Here is a 20,768-nt window from a genome sequence, read left to right on the forward strand (position 1 = left end):
TTTATATATATCTAATGTTATATGATGTATCCTCAGGCTCTCGCCAATGGCGTCCTCATTACCCGTAGTAAGTCCATCGAGGACAACGTGATCCCCCAGCACATTGCGACTCCTCCTCCTCCTGCTCTCAAAGTATGCTTGACGACGGGCATATCGCGGAGGGAGGTTGAGAAGGCGGGGACCATAATTCGCCATGCTATTACGAAAGTTCTCAGGCAGAGGCGATAAGACTCGTTGTGGCGTGTGTGTGGTGCATTTGGCTTGGGTTGGTGTCTTGGTAAAGGTTTTGGGGGTGTCTCTCTGCTTTTTTTTTTGCTCTTTTTAAGTTTTGATTTTCTTCACTAATTCTGTCTGACCCTTCCTGTCCCATTCCGCTGTACGATTCCTGGTTTTTGCTTTTTCTCTTCTGTTTTTTGTACTATGAAGAAAAAGGATTTAGATACCTGTTGTAATTCAGCGCCGTCGCTTTTATGTACTTATATATATAATAATTAAGCTGTCCGCATCCTTTTGATGTGCAAGATGCGTCCATGTATCCATGTATCAATTGATCTACGCAAATACATTCAATCAGTGGACATCTGCAAATGGCTATCGATATCTAAATATGAATGAATATGTATGTGTGTGTGTGTACGTACATGCATATACTCCACAATCATCGATGTTGCAAAACCCTCGACGCCATCATCGTCATATCATCAGGTCAACAAACTCAGCAAACTGGGTCTGTTACTCCCTTTCTCCCTCTATTTTATCCCACATCTTACTCCAGTCTAGCCCAACCCATCCCTCGACCGTTTTGTATGAATTTCCGCCATGTCATTCGTTTTAAGAAACAGGAGATTAGCAGGCGAGATGAACCATCGATGCGCCAGCTTTTGTTATTATAGCAACCTAGAAAGGCAAAAAAGGTGGTACAGCAGTAACATGACAGGCAAATGGCTCTACTTTGGGGGAATGGATTAGATTGTGTCATTTACGGTATGTCCCTCTCGGCACTATGTAATGTACGTGTGTACATGAACCTGCATATGAGCACTTCCTGATTTGATGACTTAGAGATTCTGTATATTCGTCGCTGGAGGCGGGTTTGGATTCGGAGGGCGGGTCGTTTTATTTTATTTTATTTTATTTTGCGTGATTGACAAGATGATCAGTTGAAGTCGATATTCTCTGGCTCCGCTCATACAAGAATCTTGTATAGATGTCAGTCAGGTCCCCTCCCCATACAGCTTAGCGGCTGATCCGGTTATCAAAGCAGACATCCAATATCGTCTGACAACAACGACCTCCAACAACAGCCACAACACTGCGTCTTGTCTCCGACGGCAACAATACCTTTTGTGTGTGTCCCTTATGAAACAGCGACGGCTGCCCTCACTAACCATGCCACGGTCAAAACAACAAAGAAACAAAAGAAGCAGAACTCCTGCCACCTTCTCCCCTACCATTGCCGCTGGTTTCGTTCGCTCGTTTCTTACAGCAGGGAGAAGCTGTACCGCCAAGTGTCGCAATTCAAATTTGCCATGGGCTGAACGCTTGACCAGGTCGCTTGAGTGGGGTGTTTGTGGTCGGGCGGACCCAAAGTTCAACCAGTTGAGGAGGTTTCTGTGGTTCAGGCCCGAGTTTATTCCTGGAATCGGAGTGTTCCCGAAAGCCCTCCCCAAAGAAAATGAGATCTGGAAGATTCAAGTCATGTTTGAGAATCTAGTCAAGGTAAATTCTGATGCGGTTTTTGTCTGAATGCCATGTGTCATCCTCACCCAAGTAGGGCCGTACTGTTGGTAGCCGTACGTCATACCCGGATGATCCGCCTAGGACGCACCCTACTAAAAAGCTGCATATCCCGTTGAACTATTCAACTCCCAAGCCACAAGGAGATGGGATGACGAAATCGGACAGGCATGAGCATGGACGCAGAGACCATTGTGCACAATCCGATATCATAAACAACCATGCAATGAGGAGCAGCGCCCAGGGTAAACGACGTTGGTACGGTGTTCGAATAGGTCGCCGCCCCTCAGATCCACGAAATGCGAGGCGTTCCTGATTCTTCCTTAACGGCTTCTACCTTATCTCGCCTGCATTTAATTGCTGCTGGCCAATTTCGTATATTTTTGTGCTCTCTGGCCTACTTGCAGTCTTTTTGTCAAAGAAATAAATCTTCCTGCTCTTGCCTGCCGCCCACCAAATCTCTACAGCGCCATTTGTGCGGTACATCTACATGTGCCAATCTATATAACAGTTCTCTGCCGCGCGGAACCGTGTTACCCTTGCTGGCTAAAAATTTATTTTCCCCAGTTCTTATTCTGCATGATTTCCTTGTATAGCTTACCTGTCATTGCCGGTCCTAATCGTCCAATCTACCCAGACCTTCGTTATTCCTTTGTTGATTAATAGTGATGTGCTTGAGTCCTTTCTCCCCAATTCTGTCCGCCGTCGGTGTTGTTCGTCTTATTCGCCTCTCTGGTCAATTATCTACTTCTTTCACATATTCAAACATTTATTGCTTAATTAATGGTCTTGTCATGAGGGCCGGCTTATTCCTCTCCGCTTTATCAGTTGCTTTTATCTACCCTGCTAGTCAGTCCTTATCGAGACGTACACAGTTGCCTCCTCAGCTAGTGTCTAGGATTGCTTCAGTCAGATGTTTTTATTTCATTTTATTTCAATTGCTTTCTTTACTTCACGAGGTCTTGCTCGGCTATGACCTTAAGTCGACCGCGGGATCGCCTCACGTATGCCTTTTCCCTGTGGTAATATATTGGGCTCAATCCCTCCTGACACCAGACTCCCTTCCTTTTTGCCCCTGCAAAAATCAGTTCTATCCTTTACAGCAGAATACAATCTTGCTGTGCGTTGCCAATCTCTTCAACACCGCCGCCTCAATCGACCTCTCACACATTAAACTCTAGCTACCTAGCGTTCCGTTGCAAAAGGAAATTCTGTCGTTATATCGCCAACATTCTCGAATCCGACCGTCTTCACTTCACATCCACGCATACGCAGTGGGAGATATAGCGGCTGGGATATACTTATCCGGTTGTTGGAGCTAAAACAAACCAATGTTCGCAAACCTGTAATAGTTCGTGAAATTTGCAAACTGTGGGCTGTGAGATAATACTGTTCTTCCGACTTTTTGTATCTCCTATAGTCTTAGGTGAGTGACTTTTCTTCATGCAGTTCCAGTTTATTAGAGACCCAACTTTACTCCTCCGTTAGGCCTGTTTCGCAATGTGCCTTTCCACTGGCATAACCTGAGCTGAGGAATTGCACAGCCTTAAAACTACATGTTTTGCTTGCGTAGATATCCATGGCTCTTCTGCTCTAGCAAGCGGGCTGCTAGCCATTGACTGACAAGCCATATGTAGCGCTTGTTTCGTCTCAAACGAATAAGCATTTTTGAGAGATTGGACATATAAAACATACAAGTACATATGCGAAAATGAAAACTGGTATCTTCACCATTACTGTGCTTTCTTTGCTAAGCGTGACCGCCGCCCTCCCGAAAGGCAAGTTCTTGCGTTTTCCCCTTCCAATCCGGTACCTCTAAATCCAGTCGCGAAATTGGAAGCTGATACATCTTGAGGATAGCGTATTCCCCTGAAAACGCAAAGCGTGGGGAATCGAATAATCTCGTTGACTTTTCGACTGAGGTTATCGTCCCGGCTGACCAAAACGTGCCTGTCAGATCGAAAACTACAGGCCAGCGGTCTACCTCCGCAAAACCAACGCTGACTGCTGTCCGAAGCCTCCCTATCACCAAAGACGCTGCAAACAGGATTGCCCAAACTCCAGTTTCACAATCTCTGCATCGGTCCTCAACTCCAGCGCCTACGCCACCTCCAGGCGGCAATTCCAACGCCGTTGACCTATCCCTCCCGCCCCTTCCGCTTCCTTCTCCCACTAAAAACCCACTCCCGCTCTCTGTACCTCCTCTAGTTTCACCACCAAAAACGCCTGGATCACCCAATTTCCCTGGGAATGGCTTGGGAATATGCTACGCTCCATACGGAGATAACGGCGAATGCAAGACCCCACAGCAAGTTGAGAGCGACTTTTCTAAATTTGGTGGATTCGACACCGTCCGTTTCTACGGCACTGACTGCAATCAAGTTCCCATGGTGGTAGCTGCCGCCAATAAATACCAGAAAAAACTCTTCGCCGGCATCTACGACATCGAAAAGCTTGACGAGGCCTTGCACAACTTGATTCAGGGAGTCCAATCCTCCTGGGCACTTATTGTCACAGTTGCAATCGGCAACGAGCGTGTAAACAGCGGCCAATCTTCCGTTTCTGAGGTCGTCGGGAGTGTCAGCAAAGCCAGGAAGGTATTGCGTGACGCTGGCTACACTGGCCCCGTCGTCACCGTGGATACTTTCAATGCCTTAATCGCCCATCCGGAACTCTGCGAAGCTTCTGATTTCTGCGCTGCAAACATCCATGCCTTTTTCGACCCCAACACCGAAGCATCTAACGCGGGAGGCTTTGTCAAGAAGCAGCAGGAGCGTGTGTCGCGTGCAGCAGGGGGAAAGATGACTGTTGTTACGGAATCAGGGTGGCCGAAGCACGGAAATCCGAATGGCAAGGCAGTTCCATCCCCGGAGAATCATAATCTGGCGCTGGCGAGTTTGTTGAGCGCTTTTAAAGGCAAGGAGCGTAGTCTCTATTTATTCTCTGCATTTGATGACAAATGGAAGAAGGATAACCCCTCCACTTTTGGAGCAGAGAAATACTGGGGGATTTTATGAACAAGCTGGACTGTCTTGTTGGATTGTGGACTTTTGAAGAATTTTGTATCCCTTTGGATTGGCGGCATTATTGGCGAGCTTGGCTTTTTGACTGTAAGACTTTTCTTTTATGCCTTTATGAGTGCTTGATTATAGACACTCTTCGAATGTCGCCGCGTTTATTTTTAACAGCACGGATCTCATCATTTAGCATTAGAGTACAATATACCCTGATATTCAAATATAGAAAAAGCATGTACTTTTACTCAATGAACAAAACAAAAAAGGGGGTGCAGGGTTAAGTATCCCCATGTCTCAGCTCTTCCCAATGAACCATGGCTCTGAACTTAACCTTAATCATATCAATTGAAAGGGCAAGGTGCGACAGAGACAAACACTAGAGGAAGTAGCTATTCATAGAGTTTCGTTTCTTCAGCTATACTATCAAAATGCTTCGTCTTCTGCGTGGTGTATACTGACTTACCTAGAGCTCATTTTGCAGGGCACTCCTGGGATCGAGCCAGCACCGTGACACTAAACCACTTTCCGGAAACGATTGAGATGTTCAAACGTTGCCAAGGTGCATATTTTTCTCATACAAAATGTATCTCTATGGGATACGAATTCGTCATCTTTTCAGCTTTGTTCTATGCTAGAGCTGAAGCTGTGTATATTTGGGATTAAATACGTGTTTCAATTCCTAGGGGTGTCGGAACCGGAGCACGGCAAAAGTGGAAATTTAACATACAGTGCTCAGGCCGTGATTTAAGAACAATAAAAGCACTTTGGCTACTACGAAATTTCATCGTTTGACCTCAAGCTAGGGGCGTCCTCAACTATTGTATTTGTATGAAGGGTGCTTGTACCTGTACATTGTAACACTCTCCATATTGAACTGAATTCCTGAATCATCGATCTTAAGGGATTGATAGTAGCATTTGGCCAATATTGCACTGCGCCAGTTTATTTGCCATAGCGTATCCATGACCTGATTTCTGATATCTCTTAAGGGCCATAACTCAGTTTTGATGTCGCCATCATAGTGAATTATATAACTATCGTATCAAAAGATCCCCGAGTGCCTGAAGATCTGGATGGAAATGCTACCTCTGAGCATCATCATGCCTCCGGACAACAACGGTTTACATAGTGTACTGTATGTACACTGCACGATGCACCCAGTGTTCTGTGCGTAACCCTTGGTCGAAATAAGGTTTTTATGTAGCCCATTTGGGAAGTACGCTAGTCTGCAATAGGAAGCTCAACGGTCGCCGCATATCAGATCTGTAGTTACACTGGAGTTAGCTCAATAACAACAGCAACATGAACCCCTGAGTCTCTTGGCCATTAGGTGTCATCACGGCCAACTAATAGTAACGGGGGTGGATCGTTCAATCCAATCCAATCCCTCCAATGCCCTCCACGCGCTGGGTCATGTGATCACCTTCCTACAAAATTCACTCATGACCTACGCTGTACAGGTAGCATGGAGTTAGTTATGGAACACAGAGCATTGAGGTAGCCTTGGGCTTTAAATTGGCACCATCAGCGGTTCCCTTATCAAAGGATACACAGCAAGGCCTTGCCTCGATAGGCAGATCGTCCGAGTGGACCTGAATCCTGGGGCCGGTTCAACTTCCAGGTATGGTAGGAAATCGATGGCTTCCGACATTGCGGTATGATAGTAATCCTCTCCTCCAGAATGCACTTCGCGGGGGCTTTCAGCTCCAAGGTGAAATATACGAAGTCACAATGGGCCGTCCTATCTTTGACGACCCTCAGTTACCCTGCCTCAAGGCTACAAGACCAAATCCTCCAGGCGCTGTGGCTGGTCGAATCGTGAAAGGCGCTGATGCCAATACCTTCTTTGATCCTATCAGCTTCATAATTGACTGAGCAGCTGGCGCAGACGCAAGATGCACCCCCGAGAGTCAGGAGGACTTTGGCACTAGTGCCTTCAATCGACGTAAGGCAGACCCTAGGAAGCCGCGTCTCACCATAAGAAATAAGCTTAACCTAGATTTCATGTTCGAAGAACCCGATTTCCAGCCTCCTTTGAGCTCCCAAGGTGGACTTGCATTTGGGACATCAACTAACTGCAACTACGCACTAAATTCTAGAGCCTTAGAGATGTATTATGAGCCCTCAATTACTTAAGGTTATCCCTGAACACACCTCTAGGCTACTGGGGCAAAAGAGCTCGTTTACCAGCGCCATGCTGTTATGACTCCCACCTTGCCCGTGTCTGCTACCGTTCAAAGATACATGGGCCTGTTTCACGGAGAATCACAGAGACACGAAAGTGGTAAATATAGCTTCAAACTTAATGGCTCCTGGCCCCTGCCTATGCCAATCCTCGTGTTTGTCGATGTTACATTCCCCGAATTCATCCCTGCTTGTGTGATCTCCGGATATATGCTGAGCCGAGGACCGAATTTTTAGTGATTTGAACAGGACATGTACGCATCGTTCTGTTTTGGATGATTTTCATGCATTTATATCAGTGGTCCGAATTTGTTTTATAGGTCTCGTTGCATACTCCATTAACCCTTCACCCGATTTCGATTGCTATAAGGGCAGGGAAATGATAGCAAAACAAATATCCTTCGCTCTAGGGTTCTTGAGACATTTATTTGGAGATCACTAAGTTTGTCGGAGAGAGCAGAATCGTTGTGTATCATGGCCTTACCAACGGCGGGCTTGGTACCTGCGAAATGGCTTGCAGCAGATTTTATTCATCAACTGAGCTACTTGCAGTTAGCATGTCTGGTTAATACGGCCGGTGTTGTGCTTCTTTCGATTTACTGCTGGTTTTCCGCTGCCAAATACCCAGGCATACCCCGAGTCCGCGATGGTATGAAGGCTCGATTTAGTCTTAAGACTCGCTTAGCATATTATGCGAATTGTGAGGGGTTGTATAAAGAGGCATATGAGACTGTGAGTATCAGCTGCTTAACAGAAACATTGCTCTGAAGCAGTACAGCCGTCTATTTTACTTAATCTCTCTACTGTGTTTTAAGTCTTCTACTATGTCAACTAACGAAACGTATTAAATAGTACCTGAAAAAGGGCCAACCATGCCTCGTCCCAGGCCTCGGATTGCGGACTGAAATTCTCCTACCAAAGGGCACCCTGCGGTGGCTGGTAACCCAACCGGACAAAGTCCTAAACACACAGGAGGCATTTCGTGAGCTGGATCAGATCGACTGGGCAGCCGACCACCACAAGTACGTCACCGATCCATGGCTGGCTATGATCCTCAATCGCGATGTGAATCGCAACTTTGACAGATATCTGGGACCAATGGGTAAGGAAATGCAAAATGCAGTTGAGAGGTGGATTCCGAACAAGGACGAGTGGGAGGAAATTCCACTTTGGGATACATTGAAACTCGTAATTGCACAGTTCTCGAGTCAGTTTACGGTAGGGGAGCCGCTTTGTAAGTGGTTATTCTTCGCTCTAGACGTATACTTCACTTGGATTTCATCGGGATCGTATCTATTTATTGATAAGTGACGATATATTAATATCAAAGCACAGGTAGGGATGAAGAATATCTCCGCGCTTCCTCTAAATTCGTGGATCTCTTCGCAACAAACGCGGGCTTGGTCCCCTACATACCTGTACCGCTCCGCCCTGTCCTGTGCCCGATACTGTACCTTCCATTCCGTTTAAACTACTGGAAGCTGGAAAGGATTTTGAAACCGGTGATAAAGGGGCGTTTGGATCGCTTTTTGAAACATCAGCACTCTGAAACGATAAGAAGCGAGCGGCATCTCGGCATAGACAGTGGCCAAAATGAGCCCGAGGACTTACTCCAATTAATGCTCCGTTTCGCTCAAAGCGATCGCTCTAAAGAGGATTTACACGACATCCACAGCCTTGCCTACCGGATCTGCATCAATAACCTGGGTTCCTTCCATCAGACAACTGCAACTGCGACAAACCTAATCTTCAACATCATCGCATCCGACAAAGAATTCAGCACAATCGCATTACTCCGGGAGGAGATCGAATCTGTGCTTCCAAGGGAATACTATACTGTCCCATCTCCTACTACCGAGCTAGCTGAAAAGGAAGAGAAAACAGGCGGCTGGTCAAAAGCTTCCGTCGCTAAGTTGGTGTTGATGGACAGCGTGATGCGCGAAACGGTACGAACGCACAGCTTTGTACATCGCTCCGTCACGCGCACTGTGATGGACGATAATGTCCATTCCCCCGTTATAGAGAGCGAAGCTGGGTAGCGGCGAAGCCAGCACCATCAGCGTCCCCCTCCCCAAGGGGGCGATGGTTTCCATCCTCTCGCGCGGCAGTTACTGCGATCCCGACATCTTCGAAGACCCCATGAAGTTTAACCCCTGGCGTTTTGCGCAGCCGAAACGAGACCATCATAGTGAGCATCTAACGGCACAGGAGCACGCCCGCAGGCAACTTTCACCGTGACATCCGCCAATATCTTTTTTCGGCCACGGCGGCACGCATGTCAGCGCTTATCGCAGATGCTGAGACGAAAAATGCTCTTGGCTTGCTTGCTCATGAAATTTTGATGTAGACCTGAGTGCCTGTGCCAAGACCTGATGGTAAGGGGGAAGTGGCAGTGCGTCCTGAGAGCCCTTGGGTGTTGGAGGTCATCTTGCCGCCGATAGGAGGGAGGATTAGGACGAAGAGAAGAGCATGTGAAAGGGTATGAAGGGCAGTGATCATTTTGTTGCGAATTGGCAACATATCATAAGGAATTATTGTACTAGGGTGTTGTATTTGTCTTCTAGAAAAAAATTTGGGGCAACTATCTTGCCTATTTTTTTACGTCTCTTGTATTGGTGGGTTTCCCATAATAATATTTTTCCTTTCTTTATGAAGCAAATGTGGGGGGTGGGTGGGGGAGAAAAAAATATATATATATTCTCTCTGGGATGCAATATCTTCAAGTTCGCTTGTGTCTACCTCTGTAGAAGCTATCGCAGTTCTTCAAAGCCAGAAGCAGAAACAACTTAAGTGTAGAACTACAAAAGAGTGAGAGCGTAATAAAAATAATTAATAATAATAATCAAGAATTTCCCTAGATAAGTTAAGAAAAAAAAAAAAAAAAATAAGTAATCCCACGGCAGGCAATGGAGGGGTATCGCCCTTATAAAATTAAAACCTTTCGCATACGATCAAAAATCCATCCAGAAAGTCTAAACGGCGAAAAAAGGCAAAATAAGGAATACCTTTAGGGTAGTTAACCTTCTTCCTGTACCTTCAGCCTGCCCACTTCATCCTCTATAATTGTAACAGACTCAACGCTTGTGGTATCATGAGCACACGTAAGCGTCGTTTCAAGCAACGTAGCCACCACCACTCGCCGCTCATTGTCGCTGACTTCGCTGCACTTCTCATTATTCTCACTATAATCATTGTTATTTATGATTGTGTTCCCGGTAAGAGGAACAGAGTGGCCGGCTGCATTTCCGTCAACTACCTGCTGGGACTTCTTGCCTCGCCATCGTCGGGCTTTTGGTGGTTCTGGCTTTTGGGATGTGACGTGGCAACTCGAGGGAGACAACGACGGGCTTGCCGGAGAGGATGAGAAATGGCTTGAGCAAGGTGACTCGGAGGGTGGATTCAGTTTTTGAGCGCTGTAAGGATGGTGATGTTGGGGCAGAGGGGGTGGCTGACGGAGGCGATGATGAATGGCATGCTGGCTGGCACGGCATTTTGGAGGGACGGAGTGTGAGGATCTGCGTGGTGGGGGAACAGCAGGGGCATGAGGACTCGAGGAGGGATTTGGGGTGCGTGATTTGGGGACGATTATTGCAGGAACTGGGGGCTCGTGGAGGGCTGATTGGGTTGTCGATATGCCAGCGGATGTATGTTTCGATGAGTCGGTTGGTAAGGTCGTGGGGGTTACGGATCCAGAGGCTTTGATGCTAACTGAACCTTTCCTTTCACGTACAGCAGTGCTCATTCTATCCGCAGTTTTTTGTTCTGTAGGCTCGTCTTCTTCCTGCTGCTCACGACGCCCACGCCAACGTCTAGCCTTGGGGGGTTCTGGCTTTTGTTTCGGGGGTGGTGGCGGTGCGGGTGGAGCTTTCGAAATGTCCCTCCGGCTGGGAAGGTTGACACCAGGCTTCTCTTTGTGGACTGCAACCTCAACAACGCTGCCTTCCGAAGAACGAGCAGTTTCGAGGTTCATACCAAGTGCTCTCGCAGGGCTTGTTTTTGGAGGCGATGACGCTGATTGCGAGGAACGGCGTCCGGTGAGGCTGTGAGGAGAACTTGGCTCTGGAGAGGTGGACGGAGTCGTGACGGGTGAAATTGATTCTTTTATACATTTTTCTACCGGCGCTTCCGTATTAATTTCCGACTTAGGTTTCTGTTTACATATCTCAGGATCGGCAAGCCAGTCTACCTGGCCACATCGCAACACCAACCGTTTCGTTGTATCATCGACGTCGTCGAAATGAAGGATCCTTTCATGTTCCTCTGAATCAAAAGAAAATTGGCCTCTAACAAGAATCCCCAGGAGCTTTCTGAGCTCATCTCGTTTATAATGAGGTGGATGCCTGAGTTGGGTATGAGCCAATAACGGATAGAGAACACGCAGGTATGTATGACGAAGTGCAGTAGCGTCCTCCGGGAGGTCCAAAAGGTTTCGAATTAAGATGTCAACGAGTACTCGAAGGTCATTAGTGTAGAAATATTCATAAGTTGGGGGCGTGGTAAAGAGAAGGTAGAGCAATTTTAAGGTAAGTAGTTGAAGAGAAGTTTCGCCTGTGGACTGGCGTTAGAGAGAAGAACGGGAGAAAAGGGGGGTCTGTCATTTGCGTACTTTCGCGGTTAAGGAGAAGGATTATGTTTTCTCCAAATGTTTTATAAGCAGAACCAAACATCGAAAGGACCTTGATGACCTTGTTGGTGAGAGGGACTGATGATGATCGTTCAGGTAACGGGTCATGAGCTGAGACCATAAATTGTTCGTTGAGAACCAACTACAAATAAATCGCATGTATCAGCATTGAATTATGAACAGGCTCAATTCGGATGGAACTCGGAAGAGTGATCTTACTAGAATTTTAATCACAGGATAATGGTAAGGATCGTCGACGTCGCCCGAAAGCTCTTCGACAATCTCAAACAAATGCTTCACAAAATCATCATCCACAAGTACTGTGTCACAAATTAGTGGTACTGCATAATTATCCACAGAGTTCTAACAAAGAGAAGGACGCATGTCCAGAGAGGGGAAAATATTGAGAGACGCTGTTGGGACGCTACCCAAATTCGAGGGGTTTATCTGAACATTTCTCCCAGCCTCTCACTCACCTAAATCGCCGATTTTAATCCTTTGAATCCTACACATTTCATACATTAGGTTCATTAACAACCGGTGTAGTCCAGCTCCACCGTCGCCATCAAGATGCTCCGAAGACTGAATTAGCTCTAGCAAGCGCACAAATGCCCCCTCTTTATTCATCATCTCAAACGTGTGCTCATTTTGTCGGCCATCGAAAAGGAGAAACGAGGCGGTTACGTAGAGGACGTCTGGGGCATCGTCCTGAAGACGCATGGAACAGCCACAACTTCGTCAGTCACAAATATACCGATATCAGAAGCAAAGAGGGAAAAGGAGAGAAGTCAGCTCAGACCTGTAACAAGCAGTATATGATCTGTCTCCGTATATAATCCGCATTTGCGACGAAGAACTCCGAGGCAAGTAACCTCTCTGCGCAGTGGGAGATTTCATATTCAGAAGAAAGGAGAGTATCTGCTCATGGACAAGAACAAATTAAGCTCGTGTTGACAAACCCGGATAGATCATCATATGATAGAAAATATAATATTCCTTCCACTAGTGCCCTTATAAGATAAACAACCATTCGATGGAGAAATGTGCACGTACGATACAAGGACACAAACACACCTTTATACTGGGTCGTTAATTCCAAATAAGCACGGAGCACATTATCGATCGCAGCGTGAGAGTCGCATGGCATCTGGAAAATGGCATCGAATTCTAGAACGCAAAATAAAAAAAGAAGTAAACCAGTTAGCTTTGCTCGATAGAAAAACAGCCTGCAAACTGTGAAAGTATATATATATATAGTTGCAACCAAAGCTTCCCGCAGCTCAAGCTGAGAACTAAGGAAAGCCAGTTGCTCCAGCTAGTCCCCATATATAGAGATATATGCTAGGACCAAGCAAACCAGCACATGCACGAGCAGACGTCTCCGCTCGCGGCGCCAACATTCGCAACAACGGCGCCACCCCCGACACCACAGTCGCACACGGGCAGAAGCCAAAAAGAGGGGGGGGAAGAAGGATCTTGCACCGAAACTAACCATCCCAAAATGACTCCGCATCCTCCAGAGTAGTGTGCGACGCTTCGAGGTCCATCCTTAGACTCTGTCATTGCTTTCGCGACCGTGGGTTAATAAATTGTTAATTATAAGTGTTTTTGCCTCGAGTAAACAATGCCCTCGTTTATCCTTCCCACAAGCCGCAACGGCGACTTTTTCGGTGCGCTTGTTCCCAGCACCGGCGTCGAAACGGAGGGGCAAAATAAAAAAACTGCTGCTGCAGCAACAAAGGCAACAAAAGGAAAAGTCAAATAGAGCAGGCTAAATAAAGTGGACACGGGATTGGAAAGAGTGACTGGATAATGCGTGAGCCGTATGGGATTGGGAGGCGTGTTTTCGTGGAGGCGGTTGAGATGCAATGAAAGAAAGCTTGGAGGCGGAGTTGATGGATGAGGAGGATATGGGGAAGATTCCGTGGCGGGCTGGTATTGTTGATACGGGAACTGTTTCGCCGGGTTACAGCCTGGTTGGCGCCGCTACGCAGTGTATTATATGGTAAGGGTTTACTTCGGTATTGGCAATACGGTGCTGGTAGGGCCAACCTTCGGCACACGTTGTGACTAGATATATTCACCAATGATGATGGCATCGCTACAGGGATCAAACACGTGGGAATTTATAAACAGATATGGTCGCTAATGTTCTAACTGCATGTCATTTATACATAGCTAGCATGTTGTTAAATACGCTGTGTGGTCCAAAGATTAAATATAACACTAACCCAAAAAGTGACATCCAAGAAAATACAAACCAAAAGTATTTAACACATAAGTGGTGAATTAGGGAAGAAAGGAAAGGGTTAAAACTTGTAGAAATAAAAGCAAAGGAAAGAAAACCGGGATGAGGGTATGCGCCCTCTCATAATACGATATACGAAAGTAAGGCCGGGACACACATATATATACACCTTCATAAAGGACTGACAATCGCGTTATTTAAGCATTTCGTGACTATGAATTCAATGCAATGGACGTTTGAGTGGATGTGCCTCGGTATTCCTATAAGAAGACAAACAAAGGGTTAGCAAGGCTTGAAAAAAAAAAAAAGAAAAAAAAAAAGAAGAAGCAAAAAGGAGGGGAGGGGGAAGAAATATCAAACGAAGGCGACATCGACTTACAGGATATATTCATCCAAACTAACAAGTTTTGGATCACTGAATAGCAAGTAAGTATATTTTAGTGTTTCCGCAAGCCAAAATGACTCCATCTCATTTAGGGGGATAGGAACCCTGCTCGTGACATCCTTAATGGCCGAATTCGCAAGCTCCGTTCTAGTCGCAGCTTCAATGGCTTGGAACATCTTCCATCCTTTCTGCCTCCAGGAATCATCTCCTGTAATGCGATACATGATGAACACCGACTCGATCGCCTCCGGGCGAAGAATGTATCTAGCTGCCGGGATGGTGGATATTCCGGGAGGTAGACGTTCTTCCTGAATAGTTAATTGGGCAAATTTTTCATGGGAGAGGAAATCGGGGATAACTCTCTCATTCAGAGGGGACGGGCTGGCAGTCGATGCAAGTGAAATAGTGGGTGTTATAGCAGCCTGTGATGGAGCGGATTGTCGCATCGTAGGGACAGGAGTCGAATTGGCGTCACTGTGCCAGGGCTGCACTGGGTCCGATAATTGTCGTGCATGCTCCGCAGCCGTTTGGTCATGATACGATTTTCGCTCTGCAAAATACGGGTCTAAAGCATCATAGTATCTGGTTTTGTTCCATTCGCATGGTTCCAGTGATTCACAAGGCAGCATCTCAAAAATTTCTGGCATGATACCGGTTGTGGTAGATTCGTATGCCCATACACAGCCATTAGTCAGTTTAGTAGCAATGGCCAGGTCGTCTTCAATCCCGAAGAGCTTTGCACCTATAGCAAACAAGCCACCGGCAAAACAGGCCAAGTGAGTGCCTTCGTATGTATGTTTTAAATCACCCTTTTCAGTTACAGGCTCTGACGTAGTAGCAGATGCAATGAAAAGAACGTCCCTGGCATCCGGTAGCATGGGTCTGAATAGAAGATATTTCTTGATCGCATTCATAGCCCTCTCGTGCATAGCTTGGTACTGGTCATTGAGACCACCCAACAGAGCATACTGTTTCGGTAAGTACTCGTAGACTGAGTCCACAAGACCGCCAATGGTAAATCTATCCGATCGTGAACGAGGTGGGGATGTAAACCCTTGGTCTTCGCAACCATATTCGACTATGTGTGTGCTTTCAGCTAAGCGATCGTCATCGGAACTTGCTTTCACCGGAGAAGGTGGCAGAAGTTGCGAATCAGGGTTGACGTCGTAGTTTGCAGGCTCTGCATCGACCAAAAGAGGATCGATTTCGTCCCGCTTCTGGATTTGTCTCTCTGGCAACCTATTTTCAGGGATTATAGGAGGCGACGCACGAGAAGGCATGTCCGTAGGCTGGTCTACAGGTAGCTCAACCCTTTTGCAACCGGAGGCGTCTAGATATGTAGGCCAAATCCCGGGTATTTTCGTCTTCTCCTGGAACTTTTCAAGCTCGTTGGTAATTCGTGCAACCGCATCATAGTATTTAGCTTCCTCTGTAATCTGTGCCAGACGAGTAAATTCAACTACCAGGGACCCAATCTCCGCGGTTACGGTTCTAGAGTTTGCACGCTTTTTTCGTGACGCCATTCTCCTACAGAAAAATTCAGCATCAGAGACAGGATTCTTCAAAAAGGTTAAAAAGAGACAAAACATGGTCGACTTACGGCCTCCAAAGATAGTAGGTAACGGGCATTCGATTAGGAGTATCGAATGCACCCATCAGTATCTCTGCAAGTTCGACAGCTTTATCGAGTAGAGTCTGATATCTACCGCCGGAGATGTCATAGGCTCCAATGAGGCCCCCTAGGTAGCGAATCACCGTCTCAAAGAGAGGGATATCCCGCCTTGGGCTAGTAGCAAAATCAATCTTCTTGACTGCTTCTACGGCCTCTTCAAACTCAGCTTCCATGCCCATAATCCAAAGCGTATCCAAGGCATCCACCAACGTGGCGCCCCATCCCGAGAATGGATCTCGATATCCACCAGAAACAGGACGCAACTCATCGTGACCCCATGCTTCCGCTTTATACCCCGTCCAGGAATGGTTGAAGGACGCCTTGATTACGGCAAGCTTCGCCTCGCGATCGGCTTTAGCTGCTGGTGATTCTTCTGGAAATTCGAATTGGATTTTGGGCAGTGTCTTCGGGGCCCCTTCAGGGAGCCGAATGAGGTTCTCCGGTGGAACGGGGAAATGCTCGGGCTGTTTTTCCCACCGGATTTTGGTCTTGAAGCCATCAACTTCTACCCTCCCTTGACCAGGAGATTGAAGCTCATCTTCCTCAGGCAGAGGGGAAATTAGTCCCGTCTGCGGATCTGATTTGGTTGGCTTTTGCTGTGTTGAGTGAGGAATGGGCGATTGACCTGGCGGCGGGTTCGCTACTTGAGTAGCCGCTGATGTAGGGTTAGATGTAAGAACCGCTGTTGTAGATTCTGGTGCGAAGCCATGGTCTTCCAGATTCCCAGCTAGCGGCGTGGACCGAGGGGGTTCTGCAATAGGACGCGGAGGAGCTGGCAGAGGTGGTGGAAGAGGTGGTGGAAGAGGTTTTTGCTTTTGTATCCGTGTAGATTCGTTGGAGAAAGTTGAGGGCGTAGACCCATAGAGGATCCGGGAGAAATGAACGAAGGAGACAACGCTGATGACGGCGAAAACCACAAATACTCTGTATCGGCGGAAACGAGGCATGATGAAAAGAAGGAGCTAGAGGGTGTTATTCGGTTAGGGAGGCGGAGCGTGTAAGGTCGTCCTGCGTTTCCGCCGTTGAACTCTTACCATCGAATGGGGATGGAAAAGAACAACTTCCTCCTGGCAGCCAATTATTTGCAGGAAAGGCGTGCTGAATACTCACACGAGGTGGCCTTGGAGAGTTGGAAGGGCTTTCTTTGCAACCCTTGAATTAATAGCCTGTATATTATGAGAATAGGAGGAGTAAAATGTCCGATACGGCCTCTGATTGGTCTAGCTTGAGAGCTTCTTGGCGGCCAGTCCATTGCACAGTACATACTCCGTACAGTATGGGCGTTCACACAGCAATTGACATGAGGCCGAGAAATAAAAACACTGGGAGCTTTTGAAGGTAGGTTGTTTACTGCGTACATAGGATTGTCGTGCTCCAGTCCAGGCCGGGCCTTGTTCCCGATACTGTACTGTCGATATGCGTTTAAGGTAATAGTGCAGGTTTGGAATTACACGTTAGAGAATAGGAATGGAGAGAGAGATGTCAAGGAAACTTGAAGCTTTGAATGGTTTTGCTGCTACTATCGCCAAATACTTTCTAAGTAGAAAGAGCTTAATTGTCCTCACATAGTATGACATGATCCACCTATTAACCCTTCTTGAAGAGAGACTTAGGCAAAAGTTCATGTATGATATCTCATAGCAAATCGCCATATAAATATGCTTTCCAAATAAGCCATATCGATTATAATTTCTTAAACCAGGTGTCCATAGCCAAACCTATGTAGGTTTATGTTTATCAATGTATATATCTCCAATATTTGAGCAGTACTCCAACACACTCTGCACCTCTTGCTTTGGTTGTTGTATGAATATATTGATCGGGTTACTTGTATGAAATTAAGAAAACAAACACCAACACCAACGCTGTCCATGTTTAAAATAACAGAAAGAGTATTCGTGTAGAAGGGGACACAGGATAACTGTAACAGAATTCAGACCGGGCGAAGTTGGATGACAGGAGGGATAAATTGTGGACGTCAGAAAGTTGGGGTATACAAATAAAAATGATCAAGATGAAACTGGGAGCTGATGAAGTGCAATAGCTTTAACCCAGAGACCTCCTGGGCTGCATGCTCTCTTCAAAGAAGAGAACAAAAGTCGGCTGCTCAAATGCCAACTCCACCGCCACTGCGTCCGTCATTGCTGACTTTCTGGAACTGATGAATCAACCCAAGAACGCCCGCGCCTCCAATTACATCTTGGACATTCTCAGCTTCTTCATCAGTTTCACCGTCACCATCAGCGAGATTCATCCGCCATGACTCTTCCATATGACTATCATCAGCACCGCTAGATTCCGTTGTAATATGAGAGGGCTGTTTGTTAAGGTGCGGGATTATCTGACTAGTAGTCGATGGTTCATCTTCATCTCGAATTGTATCATTTATGGGATGTGTCTGGCGCGATGGGCGGTACCTGGACTGTGCAACGTTTCGGTTGAAGGAACGGAAGCCAGACGCCGATGGTTGGTGGTGTGGATCTAGAAGGACTGAAGGGAGTGGCGAGTTGTGCGCTCCAGCCGCAGCTGTGGTAACAAACCGGGGTGTTCGTGGTGTTACGGAATACCCACCAGCATGGGTCATGTTTTGTCGGGTGATAGAACGTTGTGAAGCATCCCATCGGCCTTGCCGGCCGGTTCCTGTATCAGGCATCAGAGGCGGGGACGCCAGGGCAGGGAATGCAGGTGGGGGGTGGAAACGCCGTCTATATGGAGCATGGATATACGGAGCCCCCGGTCGCGGATTGTTGGCGTAGTTATCAAGAAAGCCATAGTATGATGCTAACATTTTTCCATCTTTTGTCGAGAAATAATCATTTCGAAGATCCGTTTGACCAGCATCATGGGAAGGGCCTTGTTGGACATCCTGATTTTGAGGGATGACGTTGGTGCCCTTCTTAAAGTCGAACACAGCAAATGAACACACATAACCAAGTCCATCCACATGTACCGTGAATTCGCGGAAAAAGTCGATCAGGCGGTCACTGCACTTTGGCAGGCTAAACCACAACACAAATGGAATGAAGATCATGCTGAGAAGTTCTTCCAGGAAAATAAGCACTTTCATTTGGTAAAGCATTGCAAACTCCGTTCTTACTTCGTCACTATGCAGTTTTCCCTGCCAATGCGCTGGTTGGTAATGAGTGAAGTCTATCACCTCTCGTAACGCAAATTCAGGATCGAAAACCAGGGTCTCTTCCGGTACGATTCCTCGTGCGACTGCCCACACTGTGCCCAGCACACCGAGATAGAAGAGTACAGTTCGATCGTGGGTTATTTCGAAACCAAGGAAAAGCTCCGGATCGACAACGGAAGCCAGTGCAAGAACTGATGCCAATGCACCGGCAATAAAACCTACAAAGCGTGATACCTGGACGGTCTTGTCTTTCGGGAACTGGTCAATGTATCGTGTCGCAAATGGGTATGACATGTTGATTCGTCGTTGAAATAGGTGTTGCAACTCGTTGAATTCACGAAATTTCCACTCCGCCAAAGGGGTATATTGGCGGGAGCCAATTTGGGAAGGATTTTTTTGATATTCGTTGAAATAGCGGAAGAAATAATGCATCATAAAGTAGATGAGAAAAAAAGGGGCAATAAATATATTTAAAAGTCCACTAATCAGAAATCGTCTTCTTAATCCGTCACTTAAAGCCTTCCGATGGGTGTCCTTGAGAAATAAGGTTCTGACCTGACCCTGATCATTGAACACATAATCCAAAATACAAAAGTGGAGATTCCATTCTAGAGTCCGTGAGAAAAGTTGACGGTTTCTGAGAAACGGAATCGGAAGGGTCAGATCCAAGATATCTTTATTGAAAAGCGCAATAAGATAATTGTCCTTTCTCATCAAACGGTTGGCGATGTCATGGGCGTCCATTCGTTGCTTTGATTGGCTACCCAAAAATTTCCTATGCTTTGCAGACACAGCTCCTGCGGTTGACGGATTTGAATCGCGTAGCGCCATCAGTCGACTCACGATTTCTTGCCATGATATTGTTTGAATATCTGTATCCGATATACCTAGGAGATAGTGGTAAAAATCGTGCAAGTGATAGAGTCGTCGTAGATCTAGAACGTATCGAACAGCTTGATAAATCCAGAAAATGGAAAACAGCCAGAGGAGGAAGGTCGAGGAAGCGGACATCTTCCGGACGCACTGGGGTACGACGATATCCGACATGGTCTTACCATGGGGTACCCGTCCATAATCAATGCAGTTGGTAAGGAAGACTGTAAAACCGACTACGAATGCCAGGGTCCTATCCCACTGTTAGCTACTTCAGTTCATCCGGATATAGGACTACATGAGATGAAAAGAAAATGCTTACTCACAAAAGGTTCAGAACCCGGCTCAAGAGGATGGATTTTATCCCATTCCCTAAAAAATAATCATAAACATCTGCCAGGAAGTTATCCAAATTCTCCACATTTGCCCATCTCCACATAGCTTTTTCTTTTGGGTCAACAAATGCTAGACCTCCACGACGTTGGCCACCAGCTTGAGTGGGAACGGGAACTATCCTAGGGGGTATAGGATGTATTGGCTGATGTGTTTTCACCCTATCCCAGTGGTTTCGAGTCTCTCGTGTCGATGGTCCCAGAAGAAGCTCATCATTGTCGTGGATATTCCGGCTGGGAGAAGCATGGGGAGGCGGGGGAGCGAGGTCTTGTGGGCCAACGTCATCGTCATCCCCTTCCACCAGCAACGAAGCAGGAACGTCATCGTCATCTCTATCGTATTCCACCGGTCTGGGAGGTGACAAGCGCCATTTATGGCGGTCAGATTTACGGGGAGTTTTGGGACTTCCCAGGAAACCTTGAGGAGTCTCTCGGAGATTCCGGTGAAGGAATAATGGTGTGCTTTGGGTAGTGGATTGAGTGTCTGTGGCCGTTGCTAG

At 46.7% G+C, this 20,768-nt stretch overlaps 6 protein-coding genes across 6 annotated transcripts in view; 3 read left to right on the forward strand and 3 right to left on the reverse strand.

Moving 5' to 3' along the window:
* HCAG_05290 (hypothetical protein) overlaps positions 1–605 on the forward strand; it is a gene marked incomplete at both ends in the record, with an annotated part of 2,861 nt that extends 2,256 nt beyond the window's left edge. Inside the window, 3 exons of the mRNA XM_001539773.1 lie at positions 37–67; positions 216–243; positions 575–605. Of these exons, the coding sequence (XP_001539823.1) occupies positions 37–67; positions 216–243; positions 575–605 (90 nt within the window). The remainder of the gene's footprint in view (positions 1–36; positions 68–215; positions 244–574) is intronic.
* Positions 606–3,448: 2,843 nt separating this feature from the next.
* On the forward strand, positions 3,449–4,754 carry HCAG_05291 (predicted protein; the record flags this gene model as incomplete). The annotated part of the gene is made up of 2 exons (XM_001539774.1): positions 3,449–3,458; positions 3,709–4,754. The coding sequence occupies 2 exons, from the start codon at positions 3,449–3,451 to the stop codon at positions 4,752–4,754; spliced, it is 1,056 nt and encodes a 351-aa protein (XP_001539824.1).
* A 2,658-nt stretch (positions 4,755–7,412) lies between these two features.
* Positions 7,413–9,285, forward strand: HCAG_05292 (predicted protein; the record flags this gene model as incomplete). Its single annotated transcript, XM_001539775.1, has 5 exons — positions 7,413–7,670; positions 7,791–8,172; positions 8,274–8,884; positions 8,961–9,126; positions 9,161–9,285. The coding sequence occupies 5 exons, from the start codon at positions 7,413–7,415 to the stop codon at positions 9,283–9,285; spliced, it is 1,542 nt and encodes a 513-aa protein (XP_001539825.1).
* A 669-nt stretch (positions 9,286–9,954) lies between these two features.
* Positions 9,955–13,109, reverse strand: HCAG_05293 (predicted protein; the record flags this gene model as incomplete). Its single annotated transcript, XM_001539776.1, has 7 exons — positions 9,955–11,486; positions 11,545–11,704; positions 11,782–11,882; positions 12,039–12,270; positions 12,362–12,438; positions 12,637–12,729; positions 13,055–13,109. The coding sequence occupies 7 exons, from the start codon at positions 13,107–13,109 to the stop codon at positions 9,955–9,957; spliced, it is 2,250 nt and encodes a 749-aa protein (XP_001539826.1).
* Positions 13,110–14,030: 921 nt separating this feature from the next.
* Positions 14,031–16,814, reverse strand: HCAG_05294 (conserved hypothetical protein; the record flags this gene model as incomplete). The annotated part of the gene is made up of 3 exons (XM_001539777.1): positions 14,031–14,070; positions 14,190–15,722; positions 15,796–16,814. The coding sequence occupies 3 exons, from the start codon at positions 16,812–16,814 to the stop codon at positions 14,031–14,033; spliced, it is 2,592 nt and encodes an 863-aa protein (XP_001539827.1).
* Positions 16,815–17,974: 1,160 nt separating this feature from the next.
* Positions 17,975–20,315, reverse strand: HCAG_05295 (conserved hypothetical protein; the record flags this gene model as incomplete). Its single annotated transcript, XM_001539778.1, has 3 exons — positions 17,975–19,938; positions 20,059–20,129; positions 20,203–20,315. 3 exons carry the CDS (start codon positions 20,313–20,315, stop codon positions 17,975–17,977), a joined length of 2,148 nt encoding a protein of 715 aa, XP_001539828.1.
* Positions 20,316–20,768: the final 453 nt, after the last annotated feature.

This window comes from Histoplasma capsulatum, genomic scaffold (genome assembly GCF_000149585.1).
Source record: "Histoplasma capsulatum NAm1 scaffold_5 genomic scaffold, whole genome shotgun sequence".
NCBI classification, from domain to species: Eukaryota; Fungi; Ascomycota; class Eurotiomycetes; order Onygenales; family Ajellomycetaceae; genus Histoplasma; species Histoplasma mississippiense.